The following is a 24938-nucleotide window of genomic DNA, read 5'->3' as shown; positions in this document are numbered from 1 at the left end:
TACCTGCTCTCAGGCTAAAGTTGCACAACCCTCCAGCATCTCACAACCCTCCAGCCTCTCACAACCCTCCAGCATCTCACAACCCTCCAGCATCTCACAACCCTCCAGCCTCTCACAACCCTCCAGCCTCTCACAACCCTCCAGCATCTCACAACCCTCCAGCATCTCACAACCCTCCAGCCTCTCACAACCCTCCAGCCTCTCACAACCCTCCAGCATCTCACAACCCTCACATTAGCCACAGTCCCCTCTTATCACCCCCAGGACCCTCAAATCTCCCCAGGTCTGGGGCTGTTCTATGGAGACCAAAGCAAGAGCCATAATGTATTAGGTCATGCTTGTTTTTACAGACCGTGATATATGTATATATAATTCAAAGAGTGTGCTGAATAATCCATGCGCTTATTTAATGATTCATGTGCGGGGCTGAGAGTGAGGGGGACGTTTTTGTGGGTTGACCTGGGTACCAGTGATACCCCCTCCTCCATACCAGCCAAGGTGTCAATCCATCCTCTCCTCCATTGTGCTTGGCGTCTCTCTATGTAGCCCTCACTACTTTTATAGCCTCGCTACTGTATATAGCCTGTCTTTTTACTGTTGTTTTTTTCTTTACCTACCTATTATTCACCAAATACCTTTTTTGCACTATTGGTTAGAGCCTGTAAGTAAGCATTTCACTGTAAGGTCTACACCTGTTGTATTCAGCGCACGTGACAAATAAACTGATTTGATTTATTCATCCAATGGATGCCCTGAAGATTCAAAACTCATGCATTCCTCTTTGTGACCACTGGGATATATACATTTATCATAATCTACTTAAATATAATCTGCTATATGGAATGTAATCATCTATATTGAATAAGAGACAAAGCAAGTGAAGACAGGCTTGACCTGTATGTGGTAAAGTATGGTGTGTAACTACGTAGTGAGGTAGAGGGGTCCATTGTGAAGGCAGAACAGATCCAGGGATATAGGGGGACTTTTTCTGTGTTTCTGGTGAATACCAGCGCTCCATTCAGCAGGTAACCATGTTGATGGTAATGAAACTTGCCTGCTCTCTTTGGAAATGAGAGGCAGGGCCTGGTGTTTGGACAGCCCATCATGTAGTTGATAACGAGGGGAACATTGTGTTACATGAACAAAGGCTGCTGCTGTGCCAGAGCCCCCTGTCTCCCCGTCCCCCACGCAGAACAGAACAGAACAGAGCAGGCAGGAATAGAAATGAGCGTGACTCGCAGCAGGTGGAGGCAGATCAGCATTTTAAAAGAGCTTTTTGTCCAGCAGCACCGGTATTCATCCAGACGATTTTATTAGCCTGAATGCAATTCTTCCTAATTTCCCATACAGCCTGGTCCTTTCACAGAGAGAAAATAGCAGGCAGATTTGATTTATGGTGCATTAAGCTGGGCAGTCTATCATGGACATCATGTAGATTGTGAAAACATACCTCCAGCAGAATATCTCTAAATGGATCTGGAGGTCATTGTAGCATCTTTAGTGGGGAAAACTGCACATGGAATTGAATTTGCTGCATTACAAAGAGCCTGTCCTTTCCCACATGGGTTAGAGGAGCCTCACGAGCACACACGTCACATCATTTCCAATGGGCCACAATGTCCCTTTTTAACAATGATAAATATATATACTGTATGCTCCTTATTACACCAGTGCGTAGTAGTCACTGAATGTTTTATCCACTTTATCCTGTTTTCTGGGTGATTATCCCTCGGCTGAATGCTAATTTACAGCACATACTTGTGAAGTGTGTTTAGTGACCAATTCATTCTGACAGCAGGGTGCCCCCGTGCTGCCCTGTTGTCCGAATATGCATGCATCTAACCTGTGTGTGTTTCATCAACAGCTCAACAGAATCCAGAGAAGGTGAAGAAGCTAGTTGTCCTCACAGCCCGTGTACACCCTGGGGAGTCGCCTGCATCCTTCATCTGCCAAGGTAGGTCTCTGTCTCCAACCTGGTGCTCTATACACATCCCTAATACACATGTGCGCACACGGACACACAGCCCAGGTGGAGCATCTCACCAGCAGTTTATCAAATTCTCATAGAATTACAGGGGAAAAAGTGGCAAAGGAGCAGATTATTCAAAAAGAGCCTTGTCTTCCACTCATACCTCTCTTAACATGTCTGGCATTTGTCAGGCTGTTATTAAGATTAGCTCTCACCTGAAGAGCCTCTTGTTTTGTCGACAAGTAACTGAACTCCTGGAGAGTTTCTCTCCTCAAAATCCAGGACATCTGAACTGTGAAGAAAGAGTGAGTTACATTTAATGAGATGACGGTTGAAGAGGTTTTACATAAAGCATGGACACAAGGCTACCTTCTTAGAACAAGAGGTGCCATCTAGAACCTAAAAGGGTTCTTTGGCTGGCCCCATAAGAGAACTCTTTGAAGAACCATTTTTGGCTTCAGGTAGAACCTTTTTGAGTTCCATGTAGAACCATTTCAATAGATGATTCTACATGGAACCCTGAAGGGTTCTACCTGGAACCAAAAGTGGTTCTACCTGGAACCAAAAAGGGTTCTCCTATGGGGATAGCCGAAGAACCCTTTTTTCTAAGAGTGCTAGCCTGTTTGTAGCTTGGGATTTGGGGACAAGGGATAGGATTAGGCCAAGGGTCAGGGTTAGGGTTGAAGTCTGGGGTTAGCTGGTCTTTACAGTTTGAGCTAATATCATAGTTTAAGTTGAAGCTAAAGCTTGTCCTTGGATCTTCTTTACTTTTCCATTGACAATACAGCATAGGAAACCGTTCAAAGCTCCCAGTCTGTGGAGTAGTGTTTGGTCACCCCAGAGCCCTGAGAGCAGACAGCCCATGTAGCTCAATGTGACTTTAAGCTCCACAAAGGACCAGCCCCAGCTCCGACACGCAGATGTGCATGAAGTAATCTCAGGAAGTCCGAGTAATTAGATGGCACACTCTGTGGCCTGTACCTGTGTCCCACGCTCCATCTCTCCTCCTGCCTGCCACATTGACTCAATTAGAGAGCTTGTTATGCCTCCATTAATGGTAACGAGCAGGACAGAGTGGGGCGGGCGGCTGTAGTGGGATGGGGAGGGAGGGCTACAGGCTTGCTGTCGGCCCTCTTTGCTTCTTATTTACCTGTCAATTATCCTGCTTCAGTCTATGGCTGTGGATGGCTTTCAGTAGCCGGTATGTATCTATCTCTCTCTGTCTCTCTCTTTCCAACTCTCTCACTCTCGCGGTCTCTGTGTCTCATCTTTGGCAGATAGCATTATCTCCCTCACTCAGTGGCTGAGGCCCTGTGGGCTAATTAGGCTGTCTGTTTTTATCCCACTATCAGCTCCATTCCATTTCTATCGATTGTGGACGGATGTCTCAGATTTCCCCTCAGATTTATATAATGCCCTCTTTTTGCCCTTTTCTTTTTGTTACTCAAAACTCAATTAACTGGGCCTTGAGTTTTCTTTTAAAGTCCATTTTACTGGGAGTTTGTGCGGGTGTGTGTGCAGTGGCGGTTCTAGACCATTTCAACTGGGGGGGGGGGGGCAAGCTGTGGCCAGTTGTACTGTTAGAGGGGCCAGTTACATTAGACGTTATTGTTGTCATATCGTTTTCTTCACTGCATTGCAGGCATTAGCAGGCAAAAGACCATGTTCATAATCATCATCGTTGCCACTGTCTAATAACGGATGTAAAAAAAGAAAAAAAAAATTGTTATGTAAAAATTATTTCATACTCCACATTTAGGGAGGCCACAAGGGGTCCAAAATTGTTGTCACAGGGGCACTGCCCCCCCCCAGAACCGCTAGTGTGTGTGTGCGTGCGTGGTTGTCCATGCTTGCTTCTGGGTGTGAGTGAGAGAGAATAGCTTTGAGCATGATGCTTTCCAGTCATAGAGTGAAATAACCCTGATAGTCTCTCTTGTGTATCTCCATGTTTTATTGTGTTTAGGAGTGATTGACTTCCTAGTCAGCCAGCACCCTGTGGCCCAAACCTTGCGTGACCATGTGATCTTTAAGATTGTACCCATGCTCAACCCTGACGGCGTCTACTTAGGCAACTACAGGTAAGCTCTACTATCAATATAAAAAAATCACCTGTTTCTTCATGGATTAAAATAGCTGTTCAGTTGTTTTATGACATTTACTGCTGTAGTAATTTCCATCATGTTGCTTGAGGTCTACCTCTGAAAAGTTGTACATTTGATGGATTCTGATAGAGATATCTGACTAGGCTGCATCACGTTGCTAGTGCTAAGGAGAGATGATGTGTTTGGTAATGCCCACTGTTTAGGTCTCCTACCAGAGGATTTATGGCCCGCTAGATGCTGCTGTTACAGATATGAATTAAACCAAAGGCCATGTGTGGGTATATCTGGATGGGCTACCGCGCCATCTCTGGAATATGACCTGCTGGCTTTCCGATTTTGCTATCTCTTTTCTCCTCTGTTGACAGTTCAGATCAATGTAATAGCTGCAGTAGTCAATTCCCCCTCTTATTCTCCAGTGCTTGTTGTCAGTCAAATCGTGTGTGTAAAGCCAGACACACACACATTTACCAGTGGGGGATGTGTTAGAGTACTTGTGTCACAGACATATAAACCCACATCCACTCTCCCCTTACTCATCTACATATTTGTATTCCTTTCTATACCTATTTCTTGTGTAAGACACATCTTGCCTGTGCCATCTTGCTTGTTCCTGCCCTGCAGTGTCTCATACACTCTGCTGAGTGTGTTTTCACAGGGTTTAGTTGTAGTGCTGCTGTTTCTTAGGCCATACGTTCCAGCCTCTGTTTAGCACTGAGGCACAGGCTCCATGGGCATCATTTCCACCTCCCTCTCCATAATTGCCTTTTACTTAATGGGTTGGACATGAGGAATACAAATGTGCTGAGACTCTGGTGCTGCCAATAAAAGTGTTTGTGGCTGCCATCTAGTGGTCGCTCCCCCACACTGCACCCAGTCTGTCAATGGTAAATCACATCTGCTCTGATGATGACAGGGGTTAAAAACATCTTGTTGCTGATTGTTGACCCTTAAAAGGTTATTTTCATCAACTCTGGAAAATGATGCGGTCGGCCTGGCTGAATGGTGATAAGCTCCATATTAATAAGAAGTGAATAAGAGTGTCTCTCTCTGCCCCTCCCAGTGAGGCCTGATTGGCCTTTCTGTGGGCTCAGCAGCACACTGCATCTGGAGGGCGATCGAACAGATGCATGCAGGGATCAGAATCAATCAGTGCTGACCACACATTAGTATTTCAGGCATGCCTGCTTGCACATTGGCATTGACACACAGACACAGGCCCCCGTGAAAGTCATGGATACTGAGCAGCAGCAGCTCAATAGCCCAGCGTCCTTCCTTCCACAGCCACTCTAGAATAGACCAGAATTACTTTATTTTTCCAGAAGGAACTTCAGTTGTGGCAAGTCAGATAAGATAAAGATGTATAGTAAACATATACATGACCAAAAATATGTGGACACCAGCTCATCGAACATCTCATTCCAAAATCATAGGCATTGCAATGGCGTTAGTCCCCCCTTTGCTGTCATAACAGCCTCTACTCTTATGGGAAGGCTTTCCACTAGATGTTGGAACATTGCTGCGGGGACTTGCTTCCATTCAGCCAAAAGAGCATTAGTGAGGTCCGGGACTGATGTTGGGCGATTAGGCCTGGCTCGCAGTCGGCGCTCCAATTCATCCCAAAGGTGTTCGATGGGGTTGAGGTCAGGACTCTGTGCAGGCCAGTCAAGTTCTTCCACACCGATCTCAGCAAACCATTTCTGTATGGACCTCGCTTTGTGCACGGGGGCATTGTCATGCTGAAATAGGAAAGGGCCTTCCCCAAACTGTTCCCACAAAGTTGGAAGCACAGAATCGTCTAGAATGTCATTGTATGCTGTAGCGTTGAGATTTCCCTTCACTGGAACTCTGGGGCCTAGCCCGAACGATGAAAAACAGCCCCAGAACATTATTCCTCCACCAACAAACTTTACAGTTGGCACTATACATTTGGACAGGTAACGTCTCCTGGCATCTGCCAAAACCAGATTCATCCGTCGGACTGCCAGATGGTGAAGCGTGATTCATCACCCCAGAGAATGCGTTTCCACTGCTCCAGAGTCCACCACTTCAACCGACGCTTGGGATTGCGCATGGTGATCTTAGGCTTGTGTGCGGCTGCTCGGCCATGGAAACCCATTTCATGAAGCTCCCGACAAACAGTTATTGTGCTGACGTTGCTTCCAGAGGCAGTTTGGAACTCGGTAGTGAGTGTTGCAACCGAAGACAGACGATTTTTACGCATTACGCACTTCAGCACTCGACGGTCCCATTCTCTGTGCTTGTGTGGCCTACCACTTCGCTGCTGAGCCGTTGTTGCTTCTAGATGCTTCCACTTCACAATAACAGCACTTGCAGTGGACCGGGGCAGCTCTAGCAGGGCAGACATTTGACTAACAGGCTTGTTGGAAAGGTGGCATCGTATAAACGGTGCCACGTTGAAAGTCACTGAGCTCTCTCTACAATATTCTGACTTGCCCAAGTAAGGGACCTAAACCAGGCAACTACACTAAATGTTAAGACAGGCTCAATAAAACATCTGTAACCTGCAACCTCTGACTAGAGGTCCTGGCTTTAGCTGCTCTTTGACTGCAGTAGAATTACTTTCTAGTGAAATACATTGGATCTTAGATCTCCGATAGGGAAGCTAAAGCTAATTGATTGTTCATATAAAATAAAAAAAACTGTGTTTCTTGGGAAAGTTTGATTGTTGATTTAATTGATTAGATATAAACACATATAGCCACAGCATCAGTAGTAATTGTAGGTATCTGCAAATGTTCAACTTGTGTGTGTGTGTGTGTGTGTGTGTGTGTGTGTGTGTGTGTGTTCATTTCAAGGTGTTCTCTGATGGGCTTTGACCTTAACCGTCACTGGCAGGAGCCGTCCCCCTGGGCCCACCCCACCCTCCACGCCGTCAAGCAGCTCATCGTCCAGCTCAGTCAAGACCCAGTGAGTCCCAATCTCCAACCCGCGACCAACACCTGCATTACACACTTCGTACTGTAGTTACTGCGTGGGCTGTCTATTCCTCACCCTGCAGCACACAACATGCAACACAGTATCAGAGTCAAGAATATGCTCAAATTCCACAGATACTAGCTATATAAAACACCTGAGTTGAGGTTTGAACACTGTTCTGAATCTAAACTCTATTTCCAGTTGACTTAGTTCAGAAGGTTATGCACTCATGTGGTTGAGAACTATAGAAAGGTGTGCTGTAGGATTGATACTCAGCAGCTCTCTGCAAAGTGTAGGTCTCTGGGACATTAGATTGTACTGAGGGGCCAGTGTCTGTAGTGTACTCTATATTCAGCTTGCACTTTCTTTGTTAGAGGAACGAGCCCTTGTGTTTTTTTGCCTTCGTGTTAATTATAAGTGGAAACGCAGGTTGTTAGATTACTGAAGGTCAGAGTCTGTCCTGGGAATCGTCTGCCCTTTCTTACACTTTCTAATCCTGATAAGACCAGGGCGTTCTGCTGAGCAAAGGGGCACGGCTCTCAGCTTAACCTTTTCCCCCAGCGCTGACATGCTGATCGATGGGCTCCTTCACGGCAGAGTGATCCACTCATGTCCCTCACACTTCTGCAAACTACACACTCACATCCAAACACACACCACACATAGGTACTCTCACTCTCTCTCACACACACACATTTGCATTCACTGTCATACTCACACGCATACATTGTTTTCCCTCACAGTCTCACTCCAATGCACTCCAACTCCCATAGAGAACATGCACATGTAGCTCAGTGCAGAACCAAGGTCTGAGGGAGAGAACCTTTGTGCCTGCCCACATGTGTAATTATGATTCCACTGGCTGATCCAGTGGCTGGAAGGAGAACTCTCGTTAAGCTCTCCACCACCTCACAGTCTCTGAACCCCCCAGCACCCTCAGCACTACATTCACCCATACAGTGCAATCCCAAGCAGGGCCATGTCCCCACATCTCATCAGCCCCACTCTCTCCATCCCATCCCCTGGCCTGGCTGTGGCCGACTGGCTCTGTCAGAGGAGAGACCTGGGCCGCCTCTCTCCAGCTAATCACATCAGACACAGCACTCAGATTTGGGGCTCCCAGATGCCAATCCCAGTGCCAGCTCTATGGCCAGGGGCCTGGCCCTCCATCCACTGCTGTCTCACACTGTGCACATCCACTAATGAGGTTACAAGGCCACGGTCTGAGGACAACAGGAGGAGATCATGCCGGGCTAACATGTTACTCTTTATTTGTCCGCTTCCCTCTAGCTGGCAGATGGTTGCAGACACAGAGGATTTCAAGCTGTCAACGGCCATTTGACTCTTGAAGAATGTCAAACCAAAGCCATTTCTCTAGCTTTAGGAAAGGGCTCAGTGACAGTCAGACTGCAACAACATTTATTTAATCCCTTTTAGTAATATACACGTTTAGTTTTTTATCTTTGAAAATCTGTGACTGAATCTGTCTTTCATTCGAGAAAGATCCCTCCTTTTTGATAATCTCTAAAAATCCATATAAGCCTGATTGACAAAGATTTATTTTCATTAATTACAGATTTTAATTGGCTTTTAAAATACCTCAAAGCAGTCTAACACCTTATGTCCTTATTATAGCGCTGAATCCATCTGAATTTTAGGACATTGGAACATATAATCTGTTCCCAAGCTCCTCGGTGCTTGTTTAAAAAAAGGAAGAGTGAAGAAACAAATGAACCCATCTCCCACCTAAAGCAATGCTTTTCCAGCCCATTTATCAAAGGAAAATAAGAATTATTTTTGATTGGCTGATTACTCAGAACATTCATCATAGTGAACGTATCCCCAGCAATCTGACAGCGCCATTTTGGATAATTTGTTAAGGATGACAAAAGGGCCAGTATTGCCATGGTTCATTTCTGACCTTTTTAATGTTAGAAAATTAATTTTCTATCTGAAACAAATGTATTAGGTGCGGTCATGCCGATTAGATGAATATTGCACCTTGAAAATCCCCCCTCTTCCTCCTGGCTGTACTTTCACTCTTTTCCTTTCTTTCTGTGGGGAGCCATTGTCTGCTGTATTCAGGGCGCTTGGGGAAACGGATCTTTCTGTCTGTCTGTTGAGATGTCCTCTGGTGTCATCGGCCCATTTCTTATCCATTTCTGAGATTTGCGGGCAATTTGTCTCCATCATTACTCCCCCTTTTCAATTCCTCAACCACTTCTCCTCCAGTTTGAGGCAGAACTGTCTGGCTCTCACAAGCAAAAAACAAGAAAATGACACCGCGGAGGAACCCATTTGGGGTGTCTTTCTGGTCTGTGCAGTTTGTATTCAAGATGCTTTGGTGACACAATGGGAGCATAGATCCACCAAACAGACCCAGGGTGTGTGAGATGTTGGGTGGTTGGTAGATGGAGTAACAGACTGTGACTGTGGCCAGCTCTTTGACTGACGTCGGTTCAATTACTTGAATTCCATTTAGTGAGTTTTTTGTGTGAGCCCATCGCGCTGTTTCTCTAGAGAGAAATCATCTCATTCACGAGAGAAATCGGAGAAATCAAGTCAATAATTATGTGGGACGCTGGGTTGAAGGGAGTTATAGTTTTCAACCGAGTTCAGGGCAGAAAGTGGTAATTAACTATAATGACCATAATCCATTGCGCCAGTTTTTTCCAGCTCAGAGACGATCAGAGAGGAAGAGGCGAAACGAGATGTTTTACTCTTGCCAAAATCTGTCCAAAATAACACAATGCGTTTCTATGGATTTATTTTGGAGCTAACCTTGTCGCCTTGCCTTCCAGCGTTGGAGACAACGACTCCCATTGTTAGGGCATAGACATTAGCATCTTGTCATTATATAAATCAAATCAAATTTATTTATATAGCCCTTCTTACATCAGCTGATATCTCAAAGTGCTGTACAGAAACCCAGCCTAAAACCCCAAACAGCAAGCAATGCAGGTGTAGAAGCACGGATACAGACATATACAGATCTCTGGACGGATACACTTTACATTAGGTTAGATACACACAGATTGGAATGACCGCACGAGAGAGGAATGTACACAACCCAACTAGGAGAAGGACAGAGACAGTTTGTGAAATTATACCTTATCTACTTTGAATAACTAGTAAAATAATTTTTGGGTCAGACAGCTCTGCAGCATACTTAGGCAGGCAAGCTAAATAGGATGACTAAAGACAGTAAAGTATGGCGTGGCTGGCTGACTGCTACTGCTTGAGCAGAGATGAGATGATTACTTTATATAATAAAGTAATCAAATAAAAACGAAGTAATATACACAACTGAAATATTTTATTATTTCATAGTCATTTCCTATTTTTCTGTTGATGTCTACCCAATGTGCACCTGACAGAGACAATGGAATATTTTCAATTAAAAATCTCTAAAATAATTGTAACATCATTATTTCATAATGCATTTCATGTATAAAAAAAAAAAGAATAGAAACCAAAATCGAAAACCGTGATTATTTATTGATACTCGAACCGAACCGACCTCAAAAAGCTCTAATCTCTCAGCACTATTCCAGACAGATGCAGCTGCTTATGAAGCGCTAACAGCCAGAGAGTGCTGTCTGAGTGCCCGTTTAGCTTGATTACATGTCACCTCTGTGTTAAAAAGGGCCAAATATGTCCATCAATTAGTCTGTGGCAGAGAGAGAATGAGGGGCTTACAGGCTTGAACACTACCGCGTCTGTTCTCTCTCTGCAGCACACCTGGTCTCACCCACCGCTCCGACCGCACTGTATCACTCATTTCTCTGCTCTCCAGTCATGCAGGCATACTTATAGACTTTATCAAATTAAATCAAGGTTTATTTGTCACGTACACAGATTTACAGGTGTCATAGCAGGTGCAGCGAAATGCTTATGTAACTAGCTCCAACAGTGCAGTAGTATATCTCACAAATACAATACAAATGCAGAACAAAATTATCAAGACAAGAAACCAAGAAATGACAGAACGAGTCCAATTAACAATCCAGAGTAGATATATTATAGTGAGCATGTGTCAGAATTCAAAATATAAATAAGTGCTGTGTATAGACAATATATAATTTGGAAGGAAAATGGTATGTACAGGAGTAGGTAAATTATTCTGCATTTATAAACACTACTTGCCCTGGATGTAGGAGTACCATTTTAGCATGTTCAGCTATATGATAATAATGTTAACAGAGAGCAAAAGTTAGCAAATGCTAAATGCTTTGTAAGAGAATCAGCTAGTCTGTAATCCTGCTTAAATCAGCAGCATTTCTTCTGTGTTAAGATAAGCGAACCGTTTATGGCCCTTATAGGCCCAGACTAATTATTATGCAGCAGATAAGTACTTGTCGGACAAAATTCATTTGACCTTCCGCTTTAAACTAAACTGCAGCAACACCAGTTCAGATGAAGTTGAGCCCGAGTCCTTCTATTGAGTTGTAGGGAGCTTCTGCCGGAACAATCCGTTCTCTGCATCTTTCTCTGAGAGGTTTCATTTGTAAAGCCTCTACACTCAGATTGTCTTTTGACTTTCATTCCCTACATTTCTTAATTGTCTCTAATTGCTTAATTACAATTTCATATGAACAATTCTCTAGGTCAAGGTGGGTTGTTAATGAAACAATCAATCACTGCTCCAGCCTCACAGTCCTGTCTGCCTGTGATTGACAGCGCATTAGGAGACTGTTATGCTGGCTGACATTGTGGGCTGGATTGAACTTCACTGTATCATTGTACTTCCATTGTCCTTGACATTTTAGGGGGATCACCAGAGTGACGTTTTGTTTGGAGACTGGGAGATTCTGTTGGAGATTCACTTTGGCTTCCCAGATTGAATCTTTTATATAATTCCAGAGAAAACTTCTGGAGCACGGCCATTTAAGTGACCCAACGCTGTGCGACCATTTCATTTAGATTCTTAATTACATTGTTAACAGAAGAAAAAAAAGCAGGTGAGCCAATCCAACTCCATCGTTGCAGGAGCTCTGCGCCAGCTCAAATCGCACCATTACATACAGTACCCCATCATTCGAGCTGTGCTTTAACAAGGGGTGGTTCCCAACTACCTCCTCCCCTTTAGCTTGGCGAGCGCTGCCGATTAGAGGGCTTTCTGCCTCTATTAGACCCTGGGAACTCCTTCAACTGCGTGATGGAGCTGCCTTAATGGCGGCTGCGTTTTGCTTTTTTTTCAATTTTTTTGTTGTTGTTTCCCCTTCTTCCGCTTGGGCTCCATCCATCAGGCTGCCAGAGCCTGCTGCCGGCCCACTCCCAGCCACAATATTTCACAGCTAGCCATCAGAGCAGCTGACAGCACCACGCTTGCCAGGAAATTGCTTTGGCTGTGAGCAGAATTTCAAGCATCGCGTCGCCCTCTCCACCCTCCTCTTCTCCCTCTCCTCCATCCCTCCCCACTGCCTGACGACCCCCGGGAACTGAGGTGCGCTCTGGAATGTGTAACAAGAGTAGAAGGAGAGATAGGGAGGGGAAGGAGGCTGTGCTGGGCTGGAGAGTGAGGGGTCAAGGGGAATGAGAGTGAGAGAGGGCCCATTACACCTGATTCACTGTGTCCAGGGCTAGAGAGAGAGCGAGAGTAAGCCTGAGCTTTATACACTGGCCACAGTAGCATGTGATTGGCCTTGAATCCTATTCTACAACTCTCAACTGGATAAAATGTAACTGAACTGTTATTCCCCACTGTGTCACCACTGCTATGCAGCCTTGTCAACTGATAGAGATTTTCAGAAGACTGTCCCTAGAGAGAATGTCTATCACCATATTGCACTGTTAAAGCCAAACTTTTGAAATAAAGCTTGGATTAATGATTTAGGGAGTGTGTTATTTTTGTAAAAATGTTTATTAGGGGTTAGATCAGCTTTAATAATACACAATACCCCATAATGATGAAGCAAAAACAGGTTTTTAGAAATGTTTGCAAAATGTATTAAAGATTAAAACAGAAATACCTTATTTACATAAGTGTTCAGACACCCCTGCTATGAGACTCGAAATTGAGCTCAGGTGCATCCTGTTTCCATTGATCATCCTTGAGATGTTTCTCCAACTTGATTGGAGTCCACCTGTGGTAAACTCAATTGATTTGACATGATTTGGAAAGTCACACACCTGTCTATATAAGAAGTGACCAAGAACCCGATGGTCACACTGACAGAGCTCCAGAGTTCTTCAATGGAGATGGGAGAACAGTCCAGAAGGACAACCATCTCTGCAGCACTCCACCAATCAGGCCGTTATGGTAGAGTGGCCAGACGAAAGCCACTCCTCAGTAAAATGCACATGACAGCCCACTTGGAGTTTGCCAAAAGGCACCTAAAGGACTGTCAGACCATGAGAAACAACATTCTTTGGTCTGATGAACAAAGATTGAACTCTTTGGCCTGAATGCCAAGTGTCACAATCTGGAGGAAACCTGACACCATCCCTATGGTGAAGCATGGTGGTGGCAGCTGCATCATGCTGTGGGGATGTTTTTCAGCGGCAGAGACTAGTCAGGGTTGAGGGAAAGATAAACGGCGCAAAGTACAGAGAGATCCTTGATGAAAACCTGCTCCAGAGCACTGAGGACCTCAGAGTGCGGTGAAGGTTCACCATCCAACAGGACAACGACCCTAAGCACACAGCCAAGACAACGCAGGAGTGGCTTCAGGACAAGTCTCTGAATGTTCTTGAGTGGCCCAGCCAGAGCCCAGACCTGAACCCGATAGAACATCTCTGGAGAGATCTGAAAATAGCTCTGCAGCGACGCTCCCCATCCAACCTGACAGAGCTTGAGAGGATCTGCATAGAAGAATGGGAGAAACTTGCTTGTAGCGTCATACCCAAGAAGACTCGATCGAGGCTGTAATCGTTGCCAAAGGTGCTTCAACAAAGTACTGAGTAAGGGTCTGAATAGTTTTGTAAGTAAGGTATTTCTGTTATTGTATTTTTTTATAATTTTGTAAATATTTCTAAAAACCTGTTTTCGCTTTGTCATTATGGGCTATTGTTTGTAGATTGGGGGGGGAAATGATTTAATCCATTTTAGAACGAGGCTGTTAATGTAACAAAATGTGGAAAACGTCAAGGCGTCTGAATACTTTCCGAATGCACTATATGTCCCGTTTGCTGTGTTTTTATCCCTACTGTGTTGAATTCCTTTGTGTTCCAACTCCTTATCAACTCATCAAAAAAAGAAACGTCCTCTCACTGTCAACTGCGTTTATTTTCAGCAAACTTAACATGTGTAAATAGTTGTATGAACATAACAAGATTCAACAATTGAGACATAAACTGAACAAGTTCCACAGACATGTGACTAACATAAATTGAATAATGTGTCCCTGAACAAAGGGGGCGTCAAAATCAAAAGTAACAATCAGTATCTGGTGTGGCCACCAGCTGCATTAAGTACTGCAGTGCATCTTCTCCTCATGGACTGCACCAGATTTGCCAGTTCTTGCTGTGAGATGTTACCCCACTCTTCCACCAAGGCACCTGCAAGTTCCCGGACATTTCTGGGGGGAATTGCCCTAGCCCTCACCCTCCGATCCAACAGGTCCCAGACGTGCTCAATGGGATTGAGATCCGGGCTCTTCTCTTGCCATGGCAGAACACTGACATTCCTGTCTTGCAGGAAATCAAGCACAGAACGAGCAGTATGGCTGGTGGCATTGTCATGCTGGAGGGTCATGTCAGGATGAACCTGCAGGAAGGGTACCACATGAGGGAGGAGGATGTCTTCCCTGTATCGCACAGCGTTGAGATTGACTGCAATGACAGCAAGCTCAGTCCGATGATGCTGTGACACACCGCCCCACAACATGACGGACCCTCCATCTCTGGAGCGGGATCGATTTGGAGTACAGGCCTCGGTGTAACACTCATTCCTTCAACAATAAATGCGAATCCGACCATCACCCCTGGTGAGACAAAACTGTGACTCGTCAGTGAAGATAACTTTTTGCCAGTCCTGTCTGGTCCAGTGACTGTGGGTTTGTGCCCATAGGCGACGTTGTTGCTGATGATGTCCGGTGAGGACCTGCCTTACAACAAGCCTACAAGCCCTCAGTCCAGCCTCTCTCAGCCTATGGTGGACAGTCTGAGCACTGATGGAGGGATTGTACGTTCCTGGTGTAACTCGGGCAGTTGTTGTTGCCATCCTCTACCTGTCCTGCAGGTGTGATGTTCGGATGTACCGATCCTGTGCAGGTGTTGTTACGTGGTCTGCCACTGCGAGGATGATCAGCTGTCCGTCCTGTCTCCCTGTAGCGCTGTGTTAGGCGTCTCACAGGACGGACATTGCAATTTATTGCCCTGGCCACATCTGCAGTCCTCATGCCTCCTTGCAGCATGCCTAAGGCACGATCACGCAGATGAGCAGGGACCCTGGGCATCTTTCTTTTGGTGTTTTTCAGAGTCAGTAGAAAGGCCTCTTTAGTATCCTAAGTTTTCATAACTGTGACCTTAATTGCCTACCGTCTGTAAGCTGTTAGTGTCTTAACGATCGTTCCACAGGTGCATGTTCATTAATTGTTTATGGTTCATTGAACAAGCATGGGAAACAGTGTTTAAACCCTTTACAATTAAGATCTGTGAAGTTATTTGGATTTTTACAAATTGTCTTTGAAAGACAGAGTCCTGAAAAAGGGACATTTCTTTTTTTGCTGTTCATTTTAAGATGTATTATTTATCTAATTATCCTTTCTTCTAATGCTGTCTTATCTATTTATAAGATACTATAAATAGAAAGTTGAATATGAATTATTTTACAACATTCTCTATCTTGAATGGTATAGTGTAGTTGGAGTTCTTTATCAATTGTTGTATTTTATTTTTATATATATTGTGTTATTACAATCCCTATCATGCATAGTATTGGGTGTTCCATTATTCTAATCCTCTATGGGAAATTTGTAATATTTAGAATAGCCATGGAGTAGTCTTGGTGTCTCTGAACATTTGGTTATAAATATACAGTTTATCGACTACAAGAGTTACACGTTTCTCTTTTAATCTATTCTCCTTGAAGAGTGGTTACAGAACTTTGCGCAGTTCTGCAATTTCCTTCGGGAACATATCATTCATGCCAGCGGGTCTTTTCCCCAGGCTTTTAACCATTATTTTATCTTTGAAGGATGCAAATTTGGGATGCATATTTCTGTCTGAAAAGGTGTACACGTTCGAGTTAGATTTTAGCAACAGTATTGGCTGAAATTCTTTCACCACACTTTCAGGACTTCGCCCTCTTTTTCTTTTGATACCAGTACCAGATTTTGTCTCACAGATCTAGTCTGTATGTGAAACAGTGGCGACCCGTCATTCAGGGCAGGTGGGGCATTAGCTCAGTATTCTGTCAGTCATAGGGACCTTGCGCAATCGCCTAGCTTCAGTCCTTTAGTAATGGTAGACATCCAAAATTTCAGCCCTTTGAGACAGAGTTATATTACAAGTGCCCTTCCAAGAAGGCTCAAGTTCATTGGCCACAGAAATCACGTTATATGTACAGTAGCTTTGATTGGACTGATCATGTCAACATCTTACTTTCACAATCTTAGCTAGCAGTCATCATCATGAATCAAGTCTACTGGCAAATTATTTTTAATCCTTGTCATATGAAGAGAAATAATGAAGAGAAAATATAGATAAAACGTATCGGTGCTCATCGGCCATAAACATTACACAACAAGTTGTACATCGCAAATTCAACAATGAGTTATTTGGAAGGAATCAGTTACAGTGGCTAAGCGCAAGCATTGCAACTGGGAAGTCACACTGGAAAAATAAGTTTTGAACGGTCATACAACTCGGAATTGTAAATCTTTTTCTTTGATGACAAAATTTGCCAATGACAGACCGCCGCGCACAACAAGGTGAGTCCATAAATGTTTTATATGCTGCTGCATAAATTATATAATATGCCAGGGAGATATGTTCAGCCATATCAGCTATGTTTTTAAAAAGGCAGTAAATGAGGCTGAATGAATTGTTTCGCTGCCAGACAAGGCTCCGCTGATAGCCAGGTGTAGCGGTGGAAAGGATTCACTCCATTGTGCTGGAAAGAAAGCTCTGCTGTTGGGACAGCTTTATGTAGTCCCTAAATGTTTGTGGGCAACGCTTGTCGCTGTTATAGTGCAATTCATGTATTGTTTAGTGTTGTTGTGTAGTGGCTTTGCTGGCATGCATCTAAAAAAAAAAAATGTTTGGGGGGGGGGTTTGCCCCACCAAGATTTACATGCTAAAATCACCACTGATGTCAAGTAAGGCTTCCCTGAGAAACATGTACTCCTTTTTATGTTCATTAACGTCCATTTCAATCTTTTTGACTGTACCTTTTAGCTTGTTTGTTTCTTTCTCCATTGTCGCAGCTTTTGTCACTCATCTCAAGGCTCGCCTTCAACTCCTTTATATCTTTACTAACTAATTGAAGTATGTCCAGTTTATCATTTATTGACCACCCTTACCATTCCCAGTGGTGAAAAGCATAAATCGTCTGTGTCCGTCGAGGAGTCGCGTTTTCTTTTTGGCATTGGTTTTCCATGTTTGGGTGTTGATTGTTTTGTTAATATTGGTTGATAAATGTGTCTAGCTTTATAATTTCGGAAGCAACGTCAGCACAATAACTGTTCATCTGGAGCTTCATGAAATGGGTTTCCATGGCCGAGCAGGCACACAAGCCTAAGATCACCATGTGCAATGCCAAGTGCCGGCTGGAGTGGTGTAAAGCTCGCCGCCATTGGACTCTGGAGCAATGGAAACGCGTTCTCTGAAGTGATGAATCACGCTTCACTATCTGGCAGTCCGACGGACGAATTTGGGTTTGGCAGATGCCAGGAGAATGCTACCTGCCCGAATGCAAAGTGCTAACTGTAAAGTTTGGTGGAGTAGGAATAATAGTCTGTTGATGTTTTTCATGGTTCGGGCTAGGCCAATTAGTTAGTTCCAGTGAAAGGAAATCTTTACGCTACAGCATACAATGACATTGTAGACCATTCTGTGCTTCCAACTTTGTGGCAACAGTTTGGGGAAGGCCCTTTCTTGTTTCAGCATGACAATGCCCCCGTGCACAAAGCGAGGTCCATACAGAAATGGTTTGTCGAGATCTGTGTGGAAGAACTTGACTGGCCTGCACAGAGTCCTGACCTCAACTCCATCGAACACCTTTGGGATGAATTGGAGCACTGACTGCGAGCCAGACATAATCGCCCAACATCAGTGCCCAACCACACTAATGCGCTTGTGGCTGAATGGAAGAAAGTCCTCGCAGCAATGTTCCAACATCTAGTGGAAAGCCAGAAGAGTGGAGGCTATTATAGCTGCAAAGGGGGGGACAACCTCCATATTAATGCCCATGATTTTGGATGAGCAGGTGTCCCCATACTTCTTGTCATGTAGTGTATGTGTGTGCATGTGTGTGCGTGTGTGACAGCTGGTTCTCTCAGCTCCTCAGCCTGCTGTGTGGGAAGCAGTGTAGCTACAGTAACTGATAGTCTGAATAAAGCCTGATTGTGTGTGGGCTGCTTTATTGTAGTGCAGCTGTATCTGGAAGGCTCTCCCCAGCCAGTCTCCACATCTCATCTGTGTGGGGCCACCAAGCCAGTCTCCTGGGCTCTCCTCTCCTCAGCTCTGTCCCTGGGCTCTACAGGGGATAAAATATGACTAGTATCATCATTCTTCCCTCGCTCTCTCTCTCACTGTCGCTGTGGGAGGTTTGCTAGCTCTTCTGTGATTTTCCTCTGGTGCTCTGCCACCTCTGAGAGTCGTCTTTCACTAGGAAGATGCCCTCCACAGCCAAACAAGGCATTTGTGTGACACAGCTTGGTTGTTGTTGTTCCCAATGTTTTTGTGCTCGGTAGAATACATGATGTGGGCATTTGAAAAATATGTAGCCAAGGAGTCTTAGTCAAATCAAGATCTTTACATTTTGATAGAAATGGCAATGGCTATGAAATTTGTAAATGGTGTATATTCGGCAGGTTTGTGACACCCCTGCCCTGTGCCCATTTCTCTCTCTGTGTGTGTCTGTGTGTGTCGCATATTCATAAGGTGGGGCTGGAGTTCTACATTGATGTTCATGCCCACTCCACCATGATGAATGGCTTCATGTACGGGAACGTGTTTGAGGAGGAGGAGAGAGTCCAGAGACAAGCCGTGTTCCCTCGCCTGCTCTGCCACAATGCCCCAGACTTCTCCTTTGTAAGTCCATCACATCAACCGTACCAGGGACAACTTTAGGGCCCAGAGTTTTCCCTGGTCAGGACATATCAATCCTAACCATACTCATCTCACATATGTTCCACAGGAAATACAGCCCACATATTAGCAGGTGCTAGTTGGCTATGCTACAGTAGTTACTGTATCACCCACAGGGTTAACCGAGATCTATCATACAGCTGGGTATGGAAGCTATATTTTAAAATTCTGTGTTCCCTTTCACCTCTCAGCCACACTGACCTTCAGCGCTCAGCCAATGTGACATTTTGTATCAGTGCCAGTTACATATAGCCAGAAGAATAACCTTTTTTGTGCAGTGACACATTCACAGCTCTCATAGAACTTTCTTCACCAGTACACAAGGAAAGTCTTTCAACAGCCCAAATGATTTTAGCCAACCAGCATACATAAAGAATGTCAGATTGTCCACCACTTATTTATTATGCTGACTCAATAAAGAGCTAACCTTTTGTTGTGAGTGTATACAGCCGTGTGTGTGCCTGCATGTGTAAAATAAAATGTTATTTGTCACATGCTTCGTAAACAACAGGTGTAGACTAACATTGAAATGCTTACTGACGGGCCCTTCCCAACAATACAGAAAGAAAAAAGATAAATAGAAAAATAATAACACAAGTAAAAATACAGAATGAGTAACGATAATTTGGCTATATACATCAGGTACCAGTACTGAGGCGATGTGCAGGGGTACGAGGTAATTGAGGTAGATATGTACATATACAGTCCCCATAATGACAAAGCAAAACAGTTATTTCGAAATGTTTGCTGATTTATAATAAATGTTAAACTGAAATGACATTTACATAAGTATTCAGACCCTTTACTCAGTACTTTGTTGAAGCAGTTTTGGCAGCGATTACAGCATAGATTATTCTTGGGTATGACACTACAAGCTTGGCACACTTGTGTTTGGGGAGTTTCTCCCATTCTTCTCTGCAGATCCTCTCAAGCTCTGTCAGGTTGGATGGTGAGCGTTGTTGTACAGCTATTTTCAGGTCTCTCCAGAGATGTTCTAATCGGGTTCAAGTCCGGGTTCTGGCTGGGCCACACAAGGACATTCAGAGACTTGTTCTGAAACACCTGCATTGTCTTGACTGTGTGCCTAGGGTCGTTGTCCTGTTGGAAGGTGAACCTTCGCCCCAGTCTGAATACCTGAGCGCTCTTAGCAGGTTTTAATCAAGGATCTCTCTGCACTTTGCTCCGTTCATCATTCCCTTGATCCAGTCCCTGCCGCTAAAAATCATCCCCACAGCATTATGCTGCCACCACCATGCTTCACCATAGGGATGGTATTGGCCAGGTGATGAGCAGTGCCTGGTATCCTCCAGACGTGACGCTTGGCATTCATGCCAAAGAGTTCAATCTTGGTTTCATCAGACCAGAGAATCTTGTTTCTCATGGTTTGAGAGTCTTTAGGTGCCTTTTGGCAAACTCCAAGCGGGCTGTAATTTGCATTTTACTGAGGAGTGGCTTCCGTCTTTCTGCTCTACCATAAAGGTCTGATTAGTGGAGTGCTGCAGAGATGGTTATCTTTCTGGAAGGTTCTCCCATCGACACAGAGGAAGTCTGGAGCTCTGTCAAAGTGACCATCAGGTTCTTTGTCATCTCCCTGACCAAGGCCCTTCTCCACCGATGGCTTAGTTTGGCTGGGCAACCAGTTCTAGGAAGAGTCTTGATGGTTCCAAATTGAATCTTGGGGACCTTCAATGCTGCTTTCCCAGATCTGTGCCTCGATTTATTTTTTTTTGCTTTGTCATTATGGGGTATTGTGTGTAGATTGAGGATTTTTCTTTATTTAATCAATTTTAGAATAAGGTTGTAACATAACAAAATGTGGGAAAAGGGGGTCTGAATACTTTCCGAATGCACTGTATACTGTCCATACCATCTTTACACACCATTATATGTATACATGACATGTTCAGATATTTCCTATGTGTGTATTGTTGTTTTTTCTTGGTATCACTGCACTGTTGGAGCTGGAAACACAAGCATTTCGTTGCACCTGCAATAACATCTGCAAATATGTGTACGCGACCAATAAAAACTTTGATTTAATTTGCCCAGCATTTCAAAGCATTTCATGGGCACAGATGTGAGTGCTACGGGGCGATAGTAATTTAAACAGGTGACCTTGGGCACAGGGACTATGGTGGTTTGCTTGAAACATGTAGGTATTACAGACTGGGTCAGGGAGAGGTTGAAAATGTCATGAAGACACTTGCCAGCTAGTTAGTGCATGCGCTGAGTACGCATCCTGGTAATCTGCCTGGCCCCGCAGCCTTGTGAATGTTAGACCTTTAAACAGGTTCTCACACATTGGCTACGGAGATTGAAATCAGAGACATCCGGAACAGCTGGTAATCTCATGCACGGTTCAGTGTTGATTGCTTCAAAGCAAGCATAGAAGGAATTTAGCTCGTCTGGTAGGCTCACGTCACTGGGGAGCTTGTGGCTGGGTTTCCCTTTGTAATCCATGATAGTTTGCAAGCCCTGCCAAATCCGACGAGTTTCAGAGTATTAGGATTCAATCTTAGTCCTGTATTGACGTTTTGACTGTGATGGCTTGTCAGATGTCGTAGGGGGATTTATTATAAGCGTCCGGATTAGTGTCCCGGTCCTTGAAAGCAGTAGCTCTATCCTTTAGCTCAGTGCGGATGTTTCCTGGAATCTATGGCTTCTGGTTGGGATATGTACGTACAGTCACTGTGAGGACGACGTCGACGAAGCACTTATTAAATTAATGAAGCCGGTGACGGTGGTAAACTCCTCAATGTTATCGGTTGAATCCCGAAACATATTCCAGTCTGTGCTAGCAAAACAGTCCTGTAGTCCGCTTCATCTGACCACTTCCGTATTAAGTGCATCACTGGTTCTTCCTTTTTGAGTTTTTGCTTGTAAGTAGTAATCAGGAGGATAGAGTTATGGTCAGATTTGCCAAATGGCGGGCAAGGGAGAGCTTTGTATGCGTTTCTGTGTGTGGAGTAAAGGTGATCTAAAGGTGAGCTCAAGCCTCGGTGCTTGTGCACTGCTCCTGTACTCCACCTCCTTTCCAACTGCTCCACTAAAACCCACTGCAAATTCGTTCCATTCATTAAAATCACGATTTAAACACCCATCTATTTTTGTGACTACCTGGACCTACGGATAGGTTTTAAAGTATTGAAACGAAACCATATGATTTGAATGAAAAGTATTTTAATAAACAACATGAAAAGTTGACCGTTTGAAGGCTACATGTGGTATTAAAAACAGTATATAAACACTCTAAATAGGTCAGGAGCCAGACAGGTAGCCCAAGGAATGAAAATGAATTATTTAGACTATTAGCCTATTATTTCAAGGTTATAGTCTACAAATAAATACACTGAGTATGCCAGACATTAGGAACACCTTCAATTCATCGTGGCGTGGACTCTACAAGGTGTCGATAGCGTTCCACAGGGATGCTGGCACATGTTGACCCCCTATGCTTCCCACAGTTGTGTCAAGTTGGCTAGATGTCCTTTGGGTGGTGGATCATTCTTGATACACACGGGAAACTGTTCAGTGTGAAAAACAGGGTGGTAGTAGGTGCGCCGAGACTTAGGTGCGCCGGGCACTTAAGCCACTTAAATCTTTTATCTTTCCCATTCATTCTCTGAATGGTACACGTTACACAATCCATGTCTCAATTGTCTCAAGGCTTAAAAATCCTTCTTTAACCTGTCTCCTACCCTTCATCTACACTGATTGAAGGAGTGACATTAATAAGGGATCATAGCTTTCCCCTGGATTCACCCGGTCAGTCCATGTCATGGAAAGAGCAGGTGTCCTTAATGTTTTGTATGCTCAGTGTAAATTGAAAAACATTTGCGAGTGTGACACACTAGGCTGGCAGGAACATCAAGCACTCAGCATTTAAACAACATTTTGTTGTATTAAATTAGTATAGTCTATAAATTGTGCATATAGGCTGTGACTTAGAATTAAATAAAACATTTACGAAAAATACCTTATTAGGCTCAGTCTACAATGCCTTTGAATTCACTTTTGGAAACAGTAGTTTGTCTAGAGTCTGTAGCTTCAGGCTCATGCGATGGTGCCTGGAGAGCAGGCCAACAGCAGAGAATACACTCGCCACGCTTGCAGAGCCACTGGGGATGCTAAACACCCTTCTGGCCACTCTTGCCAGGCTGGGTAGGGATGCGGAGATGTTTTTACATTTTTCTATAGGTAGTTCTAAAGGTTTTTAGGCAAAATAACCCTATCAAAACGTAAAGCTCCTTGAAAGAAGTAAAATGTCAGGCCTATTGGGACAAAATCAATGGAGCGGGCGAGAAGACTGACGCTCCAGCCTTTGGGAAACTCACTCTGCGCTCCAGTCAAATTGGGCATGCTCTGCTCCTCATCTGCTCTGCTCACATACTCTGATTCTAACTGAGGCCAGCAAAACCTTGAGACTTAACATTAAAGATTGTGCAACAGCTGTTGTTAACAAAGAGACACACCTCGCCCTTCACCTTATCCGAAGCTGCCGTTCGGTCTTGCTGATGCAAAACCACCTAGATGTATATTATCCATGTCCATGTTCAGCCACGACTCCGAGAAACATAGATATGGATATTACAGTTTTTCATGTCCATTGATAGGATAGTCTCGTTTGGAGTTCATCTAGTTTATTCTCTAGTGATTGTACGTTCATCAAAATAAGCAGTACATCCACAGCTGCCGACTCGTTGAAGTAGAAATCGTCACCCAAATCGAAGTCAGTGATCGCTGTTCTGATGTCCAGGAGCTGTTTTTGGTCATAGAAATGATGGCAGAAATATTACACTTGGAAGTCGGAAGTTTACATATACTTAGGTTGGAGTCATTAAAACTCGTTTTTTCAACCACTCCACAAATTTCTTGTTAACCAACTATAGTTTTGGCAAGTCGGTTAGGACATCTACTTTGTGCATGACACAAGTCATTTTTCCAAAACTTATTTACAGACAGATTATTTCACTGTATCACAATTCCAGTGGGTCAGAAGTTTACATACACTAAGTTGACTGTGCCTTTAAACAGCTTGGAAAATTCCAGAAAATGATGTCATGGCTTTAGAAGCTTCTGATTGACATCATTTGAGTCAATTGGAGATGTACCTGTGTATGTATTTCAAGGCCTACCTTCAAACGCAGTGCCTCTGTGCTTGACATCATAAGAAAAATCAAAATAAATCAGCCAAGACCCCAGAAAAATAATTGTAGAACTCCACAAGTCTGGTTCATCCTTGGGAGCAATTTCCAAACGCCTGAAGGTACCACGTTCATCTGTACAAACAATAGTACGCAGGTATAAACACCATGGGACCACGCAGCCATCATACCGCTCAGGAAGGAGACGCATTCTGTCTCCTAGAGATGAACGTACTTTGGTGCGAAAAGTGAAAATCAATCCCAGAACAACAGCAAAGGACCTTGTGACGATGCTGGAGGAAACAGCTACAAAAGTATCTATATCCACAGTAAAACGAGTCATTTATCGACATAACCTGAAAGGCTGCTCAGCAAGGAAGAAGCCACTGCTCCAAAACCGCCATAAAAAAGCCAGACTACGGTTTGCAACTGCACATGGGACAAAGATCGTACTTTTTGGAGAAATGTCCTCTAGTTTGATGAAACAAAAATAGAACTGTTTGGCCATAATGACCATTGTTATGTTTGGAG

The 24938-nt window shown here is 44.1% G+C and overlaps 1 protein-coding gene across 1 annotated transcript in view; it reads left to right on the top strand.

Annotated features, from left to right (window-relative positions):
* LOC106613892 (cytosolic carboxypeptidase 6) overlaps nt 1-24938 on the top strand; it is a 402565-nt gene that overhangs the window by 358091 nt on the left and 19536 nt on the right. The window contains exons 7-10 of the mRNA XM_045687571.1: nt 1865-1954; nt 3933-4047; nt 6888-6999; nt 19057-19206. Of these exons, the coding sequence (XP_045543527.1) occupies nt 1865-1954; nt 3933-4047; nt 6888-6999; nt 19057-19206 (467 nt within the window). The remainder of the gene's footprint in view (nt 1-1864; nt 1955-3932; nt 4048-6887; nt 7000-19056; nt 19207-24938) is intronic.

The sequence above is a fragment of the Salmo salar genome, chromosome ssa10 (assembly GCF_905237065.1).
Source record: "Salmo salar chromosome ssa10, Ssal_v3.1, whole genome shotgun sequence".
NCBI classification, from domain to species: Eukaryota; Metazoa; Chordata; class Actinopteri; order Salmoniformes; family Salmonidae; genus Salmo; species Salmo salar.
The sequence above is the reverse complement of the archived record's forward strand: the minus strand, read 5'-3'. Positions and strand labels throughout refer to the sequence as shown.